Source organism: Pieris brassicae, chromosome 5 (assembly GCF_905147105.1).
Source record: "Pieris brassicae chromosome 5, ilPieBrab1.1, whole genome shotgun sequence".
Classification (NCBI taxonomy): domain Eukaryota; kingdom Metazoa; phylum Arthropoda; class Insecta; order Lepidoptera; family Pieridae; genus Pieris; species Pieris brassicae.
The window spans coordinates 12357670-12369074 of NC_059669.1; the positions used below are offsets into that span (position 1 = coordinate 12357670).

At 35.3% G+C, this 11405-nt stretch overlaps 1 protein-coding gene across 1 annotated transcript; it reads right to left on the reverse strand.

Moving 5' to 3' along the window:
* Window positions 1–279: 279 nt before the first annotated feature.
* LOC123709774 (carboxypeptidase B-like) lies at window positions 280–11132 on the reverse strand. Its single transcript, XM_045661314.1, has 7 exons — window positions 11027–11132; window positions 10362–10574; window positions 6624–6720; window positions 5793–5894; window positions 3632–3847; window positions 1234–1659; window positions 280–475 (listed from the first exon to the last, which is right to left on the reverse strand). The coding sequence occupies exons 1-7, from the start codon at window positions 11110–11112 to the stop codon at window positions 311–313; spliced, it is 1305 nt and encodes a 434-aa protein (XP_045517270.1). The 5' UTR covers window positions 11113–11132; the 3' UTR covers window positions 280–310.
* Window positions 11133–11405: the final 273 nt, after the last annotated feature.

Below are 11405 nucleotides of genomic sequence, written 5' to 3' on the forward strand. Positions count from 1 at the left end.
ACACCTCCACTATGTGGAACCAGCTGCCCACGTATGTAATTCCGAACCAATTCGACATAGAGTCCTTCATGAAAAGAGCGTACCAATTCTTAAGAGTCCGGCTACGCACTTCCGAGCCTCCTGGCAATGTGAGTGTCCATGGACGGTATCACTTAATATCAGGTGAGACTTCTACCCGTTTGCTTCCTTTTACATAAAACAATCTGTCAACGTTTGTTACAAGAACGTAGGTTATAAAACTTACAAACAATGTATAGGGTTAATAAAAATATATAAAAATAATAAATTATTAAAATTTATTAAATATAAATTAATTTAATCTATGGCGATAGAACTGATAACTCATTCTAGCTGACTCAGCGATTCCAGCGTATGTCTCCCCGTTTATTTGTGGAATGTATTCCGCTGGTACCAGAAAATGATATTTATTAAAATCTGGCAATTCCAAAGTGTACGAGAAAGGTATTCCAATGCTCTGAAAATAAAAACATTAAAATATATTCATGAACACGTTTGCCCCGTCTCACATCCCTCGGACAAGCAAAAAATCTGGGCCGGCCGTAGAGCAGGCGGAAATTAATAAACTCAAATATTCAAGTCTTTCCTCCAACTTCAATTTTGTTTCATTAGGAGTATAGACTCTTGGGCCGTGGGGATTTGCACAGGCACTAATTATAAATTTAAGTTGGCGCCTGGTAGATAGTGCCGGTGACCACAGAGCTGGTGCTTTCCTCGCTCAACGAATTAGTATCGCAATACATCGCCACAGATACCAAACTTTTAAATTTTCTTTTTAATTATTTTATTATTACTATGTAGGTTAGTAAAAGTATAAATACTGTACATTTCATTATGTTTAGGTTTTAATAAACAATTTCATGAATAATGATCCGCTTTTGAATAACACTAATTAGTTTTTTGTTTTGTTTGAATAAAAGGTACTTTGAATTGTTAGTATCAAACAAATAGTTACATTACAATAACATTACTGCACATAATTATTGACAGCGCTCAAACATTTTGATTACGTAGTTCATGTAGCTAGATTCCTTGAATAATTTTGATGGTAATCCACACGTCGCGAATAATTTAAGTTTTATACATGACGGTTTTCGTCATATGCTCCTTCAAACAAGCATTGATAGCGCAAAGAAAATACATTACTGCAATTTAAACACGCAACTCCAGCAGGATTGCACGCCAGACACAGCTCGAATTAAAACATCAGATTACCTGAGCATAATCCTGCGCAGTACCAGAGGCTGCATACAATACGAATGCACTGTTGCCAACACTGTAGTACACTGCTTCTGGCAACTTCTTTGCATCTATATGGGCACCCATAGCTGATGCAACGTGGTGCAGCTGTGCAGCATTAGACGGCAGCGTTTCATTATCAAAACCATAAAGAACATAGCTTCCATATGTGTGTATGTTCATGTAAATTTGAGTTCTATCAAGATACTGATAGAACATGTCTCTGACGTGCTGTGTTTCGATTTCGGAGTTGGCATACGGTCCAGGATAGATATCGGAACATGGGTTTGATGAAACGCTGATTTGACCGAAGAAAATATCGAAGTTTCTATTCAGATCGACACCATAACATTCTGCGCTGATGGATGCATTGTACGACCGGCTGCGTCGCCACATGCGATTCTGTAATATATTTCTTATTTTTAATTTGACGTGCAAATAGTGAAAATAAATATTATCTTTATATTTTATTAATTTACAAAACACTATCATATCCTAACGAGTGAACCTAAATGTACAAGAATGTATAACCAATAAAAAAATCACACACGAAACAAAAAACAAACAATAAATTAATTAGGAAAAACACTCCAATTGCATATGCTCCTCGCCTCACGATGAATAAAGTGCCAATAATATTATTAAACAAAATAAGGGTCCTGGGCGTAAAATCAACGCTGCATTAACTTTTAAAGGGCACATAGACAACTTGTACACTAAGACTATATCAATATATAGACAAGTTTCGAAAGTAGAAAAGATAGGATGGGGCTTGCAGCCAGACGTCATTGCAGCCCTATACACTGCAGTGATTGAGCCTATAGTCCTGTACGCTGCGGTTGTGTGGGCGCAAGCAGTAGAAAAAGTTTTTATTAGAAAGAAACTAGACCCATAACAAGGGCTTTCGCACAAAAAATTGCAAAGACATACAAGACTACAGCACTCAACTCAGCGGCCTTGTTTGCAGGGATACTACCCCTGGACCTTCGCGTTAAGGAGGCTGCGGCCGCATATCTTGCGCGGAAGGGGGTGTCACCGCATGTAACATGTGACAAGACAATAGAGACGCGACTGCCATACACTGAGCTCCCACACCCAGTCAAAAGACTTAAAATAACTTACAAAAGACTGGAAGAAATCGAACACATCACTGTGATAAAATTATATACAGACGGGAGCAAAACATCCGCGGAAGTGGGAGCGGCATGGACTGAGTGGCAAAACGGGACCGAGACTAGAAATAAAAAGGTGAGGCTGGCTCCGTACAGTGTACCAAGCGGAGCTAGCCGCACTGAGGGAAGCAGTGACATGTTTGACAAAGGGGGAGACGGAATGCGGCTGTGCTCAGCGACTCTCGCTCTTCACTGGATGCTATCGCGGGTGGACGCTCTCTCCATCCCCAAGTTGCCGAGATTTGCCAAAACCTGGAATAGTGACATGAAAATGGCATTAAAATTGAACTCTTTTGGGTGAAGGCGAGACATTGGCACTCCGGGAAACGAGAGGGCAGACGCTCTCGCTGGGGAAGCCGTCGGGGACACGGGGCTGCGAATAGGGTACGATGCGTATCCGCTTTCCTACTTGCGATGACTGACAAGACTCCAGACTATAGACACCTGGAACGAGCGCTATGGAGGGTAAAACAGCCTCAGTCACAAAATGTTTTTTAAAGATGCAAAAACAGCATACAAACAAATTAAGACGACAACCTCACATGGCGCAGATCCTGACTGGCCACGGGGCTTTTGGATACTATTTACACATACTTAAACTGAAGACGAGCCCCGTGTGTGTCTGTGACGACAGAACCGACCAAATGGTGGTTCATTTACTTGTTGACTTTGCAATATTCGGAAGGGCCAGGTGCGATCTGGAGCTCGAGACTGGCATGAGGATATCCCGGGATGGGCTATCCGACATGTTGCTTAGGCACAGATCGCAGCTGGAAAATTTTTGCGGCAAGATTGTCAAACATGTCACTGAAATTAATAGCACGAGAGGTAACGCGGGTGGCGCCGGTCAGCGGGCTCCAACTCGCCCATAAATATCATGACGATATTTCTGGAGTAGTTGTCACCCGGGCCCGGCGTGGGACGCCAACCATCTTAGTTAATAATGTCCCTTTTTAAGAAAGGGGAGACTTCGACACTCCCCTGCTACCTAGCGCATATCTGACTGACTGCGTGCCCGATAGGCTAGTACGTCCTTAATAATAAAAAATAAAAAAACCTTGCATAATAAAAACGGTTAACGGACATTTTTTTTACTATAGCGATCATGTACCCTTTCATCTTAATTTTATTTATTTCTATCTATGATTGTCATGCAGATGACAGACTTACGAAACGAAAAATAGGAGAACGTAAACACTTACATCTGTATGAGAATATTCATAACCATCTGGATTATAAACTGGCAAAATGACCCAGTCTATGTTCTCTAATAAATCTCTATCTTCAACCCTTAAATCTTCCACCAGCCTGTGTATAGTGTAGAGGGCCACTGGAGTAGTCGACCACTCCCTGGAATGCATCGCTGCGTCCAAGAAGTATATTGGCTTGTTTATATCTTCGAAGTTCGTTGTTGATATCTGGAATATGTATCCTTGCAGTCACGAGAAAAGTCCAAGTATTTTTTTCTATAGAACTCTAGAGGTCAAATATTAACTATGTCTATAATTCATCAACACTGAAGCAGACTATGAGGAATATTTTGACTAAAGTGTTCTCTAAACTTTTTATCAGAACCTAAACACTAATTTATAGATAGAGACGAGGATACTTTGTAATGGTGTAAAAAGATTTAGTTTTCTATGGATAAGAGAGATTGTAAGCATTTCCAAGAACGCTTCTTGACAGTACTTTTACTTCTGATAGAGATACCAATTCCTACGTTTTAATTTGCTATTTCAATTAAATTTTTGTTCAAAAACTCAACAAATTATTTTCGTTGTTTTAATAAGAATTCTACGAAACTAGAATTACAACTGTTTCTGACTATATATTTTGAAATTATTCAAGTATTCTTGGTCTTGAGTATTTAATTATACCTGAAATTAAACAATTTCAGTCATTACTGTTGTATTTTCAGCCTGACAGGATATCCATGCCCTGCTTTAGAAGACAAGAGCCAGTCAAATAACAACATTTTAAAGTTGATTACATGGTTTACAGAAAATTATTCAGATAAAACTTTGAAAGATAAAACTGATATTTCTAGGATTTATATATATATAAATCCTTATATAATAAGTAATCGCAATATATATTTATATATTGCGATTACGATGTCTTCCAGACAACCCTTGTATGGAAAAACCAAATCACCTACAGAGGCTAAAGTTCAAGAAGTGCATAAGTAATTAACAAAAATAACATGTAACATTAACTATGTATAACTAAAAAATATAATATAGGGTAGGATTTATTAAAATAATCATAGTCTAAAGTTGTCTTTTTAATTATTATCTTTTTTTAGTACCCGTTTACAGTATTTCATCGCAATATATATTTATATATTGCGATTACGATGTCTTCCAGACAACCCTTGTATGGAAAAACCAAATCACCTACAGAGGCTAAAGTTCAAGAAGTGCATAAGTAATTAACAAAAATAACATGTAACATTAACTATGTATAACTAAAAAATATAATATAGGGTAGGATTTATTAAAATAATCATAGTCTAAAGTTGTCTTTTTAATTATTATCTTTTTTTAGTACCCGTTTACAGTATTTCATGTTTGTATATGTTTTTGGCTATAGTCAATTATATTTGTATATTATTATTACAACTACCCATATCAATATTCAAATAATCAAACGAATAAATATGTCCCTTTTTTAGGAAGGTATTAAAAGTTAATTCGTTACCGATTATGTAGTATTTAAAATTACGGTCGTCTTATCAAACTTTCTAATGTAACTCCAACGATTTTGCCAGCCTTTATATGCAAGATTATGGTTGACTTAGGTCCGATTTCTGGCAGAATATTAGGTTTTGGGTTTTCAACATCTAATCTATGTTTTTTTTTTTTTTATTTATTTATTGTTGTATAAGTGTTCTTAATATAAAGGTAGTTGATGTGGTGGAAACACAAACTGTGCACAGTTTTTCTATCCACCAGGACGTCGAACATAATTAAATCATTAACACACATATATATATATACTAAGGCCAGTGACATATAAACTGTAAATTTATAACAATCAAACCATTCAAACGATTTAAAATTGCACGTAAAACGTCATAAACAAATCTAAACACTGACGCGCCATAGATAGCCGATGCAAGAAACCTGTTCTTGTCGAGAATTCTCATTCACATACAGGATGAGTTCCTATATTCGAATATATATATATATATATATATATATATATATATTTTAATGACGTATATGGCATAATTTATGTTATGCATAATTTATAATTGTTTGACTTATGTAGTATTTTTTTAATTTAAATTTAATATTGTTTCTTGTTATATTCGTAAGAAGGTCCCAATTATATTGGAATTTGAAAGCTAAATGATAATACCTTCACGTATTTAATAGGTCGTCCCTCAAAACTATTGCCAGCATTCACTACAGTCACAATATTTGGATACTCTTGCCCCAATCGGTCTAGGTACGCCTCGATCTGGAATTAAGAAATGAATAAATGTAACACACATACATAGCCTCTGACTCAGTTACTTTCAAGTGTTCCCAAATCTTAAATATTATAATGCATTGTTTATAATGAATTATATTTTTGCTCTTATAAAAACCAGAACTTTGTCTCAGCAATGCACAGCATTTGTTATCTAAAATATAACTTTTTCAGTCGCTTAATTTCTTAAGATCGTGTGATTTCCGCTCCATTTCTGTAAAATATTTCTGAAATAAATATAGCCTAGGGATAATATTGCATTCTTATTGAAAATTTTATAGAAATAGTATTTTTTTACAAAATTAGGTTAAAACTGTATTATTAAGATATATTCTATATTCTTAGTAAGTTCCAGTGATTTTTTGGTGTAAAGCGTAAAGTTTTTATTGACTTCGAATTTCATACAATCGAATCAATTTAAAAGTTTATTTTTTGTGGAAATTGTTTTGTAATTTTTTTTTATCAGCGTGCGATTCATAACACAGGTTGTGCATTCTAATGACGAATATGTGTACCAATAGACATTTATTTATAATAATAACACACGCTTGTACAAAGGAACCTACCTCACAACGCCTTAGTTGTAAAAATAGACGTCAGACAAAGAAGACTGATCACATACTTGCCAGAGCTACATAAAGAAACAGAACCAAACTGGCCTCCGTTTGTTTCTGTTTCTTTGACCACGGTTTGTAACCTTTTTTTAAAGAAACTTACATCTGCATATCGTGCATAGTTATCATATGGTGCTGCAGCGGCATTACTTCTCATCATTCTCCACTGTTTAAAGTCTTCTTCAAACTCTTCAAGCGCTCTAAAACAAAGAAAGTTAAATTAATAATACGTAATTATGCAAATCGATTTTTGCGTAATTACGAAAATTAAAAACTCGTCTGCCTAAAATGTGGACTTAACGTTTGTTATGTATCTCGGCACGTTGTATTTAAATGAAAACTAAGAACTAAATTTGGGCCGTGTTGCTAACTGTTCCTAGCTGAATAACGGCTCTGAAACTCTGTGCGTGAGCTCCCAGTGTACTGGCACTGATATTTCGGACTTTTGCAGAACAATTTTTACGAGAGTACGTTGGCGGTTGTTGTATGTTCACATTTATGTTAAACGAAAACTTTGTTTGAAGCTCTACTAGCTTTAATCTTTAATAATATGAGTTTATAAGTGGTACTTTAATAATATTAATAATAATAATCCATATTTTTCTCGCAAAAACTTACATACGTAATTACGTTTGTGCACTCACAAAAAAAAGCAACAGTTATGTATAATAGAAGGAAATGCTTGTTTGTATGAGACTGATGCCTGCCTTTTTTATTTATTAATACTTCCTTGCCGAAATATAATACAATTGACATAATTAAATGAAGAGAAGGGCAACTGGCGGCATTATCGCTTTCGTGTAATCTCTTCCAGGCAACCACCGTGAAAAAAGAAATAAATAAGGTAGGCAAGAAGTGCAAAAAATGCATCTTACACATAGTTAATAAGATAAAACTCAACGGAACAAAAAAAACAAACTAGACTATAAAAAGGATACATGAAAAACAAAAGGTAAAAAGTGCATATGAACCACGACAATTTAAGATAAGTCTCACGTCAGTTAGTAGTTAGTACGAAAGTTAGGGATACGATGTGGACAGGTAATGTTTGTAGAACAGAAGAAATTTAAAGGAAGATAAAGAAGAAACTAAGCGAATGGGGACGAGAAGCTGATTCCATAAGCTCACTGCAGAGTCGCCAAGAAAGGAAGAGTTATGTGATGGGATTTCAAGGATGTAGTTTTCGGAAGAGCGTATACTATGCTTGCCCAAAAATTTGAATTTTCTCTGAAATTTGAAAAATTTGCTCTGCTGGTTAGTTCTCTGCTAACTTCACAGACACGCTGACGAATGGGTAACCAGCCCAGCCGCTTACTGAACGCAGAGATATGATCGTACTTTCTTAGACCGAATATAAAATAGATACGGATAAACTTTTTTAGACGATCTAGATGATTTAGCAATTCCTTGTTTAGATCGGAGTAGCAAGAACTGGCGTAGTCCAGTAATGGCAAAGGATAGATTGAGCCAGTGAGGTTTTAGTGTTAAAGGGAGGTAAATTACATCGAAGAATACTGGAGGCAGCGTACAATTTGCGACTAACTTCTTTAACATGCTGTTTCCAGGATACATTTTGTTCTAAAACCCCACCCCAATTCTTTACTTTACGGCTAATATTTAGAGACACGACGTCGATATATAAAGGAGGTAGCCTGGCCCAATCAATTCTCGCCGTGAAATAAGGGCTACCAATACTTATAACTTGCAACAGAGTGTATTGAATCTTTTTGGACATTATCGGATACAAGAATGTTATATTACGAGTGTGGGAATAACTAAAGGGCTCATTTTGGCTTCAATTATGCGATGATTACTAACATTTGGTTTACGCTTCTAATTATTAACTAAAATATATTTGTAACTTAACTAATGTTAGGTTACATAACTCGAGTGTAGTGATTATAGAACCTTTTATAGTATCAACATAGTACATACATACATCTTAGTACACCACGGTATATCTGTATATGTACCAAATAAACGAATTATTGATGTTAATTCATACCGCCGCTCAAAGACAATGACAAAAGGCTTGCAAGATCTCTTTTCATGAAAGAAAACGAATTAAACACTAAACCGAATTGGTTCGGCAATGCTTCAGTAGACAGCAAGTTCCACAAAGTATGGTTGCGCGGCAAAAACTGCCTTAGGAAACGCTCAGTCGTGGAACGACGGACGTCGAGGTGATACCGATGGTTGTTTGCATTCTACCGTCCGATGATAAAAGTAAATAAATAATGAAATAAAATCAAAACTTATTTATATCATTAATACAGTTCTTAATTGTTTTATTTCAAGTGACATTCCGGACGACTCATTTCCAAGCACTAGACTTAGCTAGTAGCATTTACAAGTGATATATTTTTAGTTCTTCCTTTTTGCAAGCTAGAGAACGCTATATTGTCGGTGCGAGAATCTGAACATCAATTTGAGAGTCGTAAACTGTATGATCTCGTAAAGTCAAAGTCAACCATGAAAGGGTCATAAAGAGAGTTAACTCTTGTTTATGGCTCTTACGAGAAATACAGCAATGTTTTCAATTAATAAATATACTTAGTCTGTCCATAAATACTGTTGCAAAACTAAAAAAATATTACATTTGAATTTAGAATCTGTCATTTTTCATTGGGTTTTCTCATTTTGGCGCCAATACATTATACGCTGTGATTACATTACACAAAGTAAGTATAGAACCAAATGCAATGTTGAAAACTCTTTATACGCTTAGTATTGAAATGTTTGTGTACCGGGCTATTAATAGGTACAACGAGACATCCTCTGTTTGTGACAGAAAAGATCTGGCCGTCCATGTAGTGTTCGTACGAAAAAGGTGGTCAAAGCAGTAAGGGAAAGAATTCGTAGCTAAAGATTTTATCCTGTCCGAAAGCTAAAGATTTTATCTCGGGAGATGAAGATGAAGCTTTCCAATTAGTCGACAGAGTCCAACGTGGGCACTATTTGACTTCAGTGATAGTTTAGTGGGATATATGAAGAAGTAACTGAGACATACTTTTATGAAAAAGATATCAAAGTACGGCTTGCTCTAAACACCATGATAATTTGGAGTCCATAACACAATCCCATGGAAAGAGTGCGTGCTCCTATTGATATCTGGCCTCAACGTTTAAAGGACTATATTGCAGCCAATGGAGACAACTTCGAATAAGCTTTTTACGTTTTAAATTGTTTTATATTAATGTATTAAACTAACAAATGTTAATTGCAATAGATTTTTTTTTACTCTGTTTCAGTATTTATGGCTATACTAGGTACTTACATTGCCATACCACACTGGACCAAACTTTTTAAATTTGTTTTAATTTTCATTATTAGCCTATTCTTAACCTATAAAAGGTTAAGAATATTGTAAATACTGTATATTTGTGGGCTGGAAACAAATGTACGTGTACCTTTAAAAAAAATATAACGTGAAATTTTTGCTTACATCAAAACCAAGATATTATAACCTAAAAAATTGCAAAAACAAACAAATTCTTAATTGAATCATTTAGTTATTAATCATTTATCGTCAACTCAAAACTCCAATTCATATCTCAAGCGACGAATTTCGAGTACGGACACATATGCCTAACTTCTTGAAACAACATTTTAGTCTGATTCTAGAATACAATGCAAGCAAGCGAATATTACATATAGCTTTGAATACATACTTTGTTTAAATAATCTATAATGCAATAGTACGAAATACAGTCCCTCCTTGTAGGAGCATTATTGCATAACGCACTTGTGAGACCCCATATAACGCTTTATATACCATTGATTTACGGTTAATTTTTCCCATCAAAGGGGATTTTTAATCGGAAACATATATTTTACATACCTATATACATTATCCCGTTCAACATAATGCCGCAGACCACGTTTGTCCAGCGCATTCAAGAACTGGTCTCTCAACGCTGGTTTGACCATTATACTGGCGTCTCTACCTCCAACCATACCAACACTCCAAACATCCAGGTCCAACTCCACCTGGAGCTGAGTGAGGAAGACTATATCATCTTGGTTTCGAAGTCCCACACCGTGAACTGTGTAACTGAAAATTGACTGAATTAGATCATAAACTAAATGTTTGAGGTTTAAGTCGACAGCGTGTGTCAGGCACAGGATGCTAATCACCTACTTGCCTCCTACATTGAAAAATTATCATGAAATAGAAATCTCACTGAGGCCCCGACCTAAGAAGGTTGTAGCGCCACTGATTTTTTATGAGTTACAAAACAGGTTTTAGAATAAGATTACAGTTATGCAAATGTATTAAAAATTAATGTTGCTGGGTTAAGCGATTGTATTATGTATTTCGTTTTTTATACAGCTATAATCAAATTTTGTCCCTTTCTTCTCTGTTACACTTAATGTAAAGTAATTACAATTGCTTTGAACGTATTCGAGAATGAAAAATACTTGAAATGAGCCGACGTTTGTTACTTGTCATGGAACGTACCTAAAACATTTATTTTCATGGGTTTACATGTATAAGACACTTACCCAATATATTGTTCATGTTTGGCAAACACACAATTGATGAGAAACAATATTAAAAAAAACCTGCCGTCCATTCTAACCGACCCCATTCTCTATCAATGAGTTGATAAACATATGTTATCAAACAGTAATCTCTGAAATGAGTATACGTATACGAACTTGATATTATCTCCGCTCATTTAAGATTAGAATTTTACATTACTTACGAATAAGTATCACAATACAGCGAGGAAATGTACAATGTAAATGTTTCACTGCCACAGGGACGAAACTTTAAAATTTGTTTAAATTTTCTAACAATCAGTTTTTAACCATTATTATTAAGTCAAGGTTAAGAATATTGTAAATAAACACCGACATAACATTTATTACTAACGAAACA

Coding starts and splice junctions, on each gene's coding strand:
- LOC123709774 (XM_045661314.1), bottom strand. CDS start 11,112: ATGGGGTCGGTTAGAATGGACGGCAGGTTTTTTTTAATATTGTTTCTC. Junction 3,848..5,792: donor GACCTATTAAATACGTGAAG/GTATTATCATTT, acceptor TACATATTCCAG/ATATCAACAACGAACTTCGA. Junction 1,660..3,631: donor ATGAATATTCTCATACAGAT/GTAAGTGTTTAC, acceptor AATATATTACAG/AATCGCATGTGGCGACGCAG.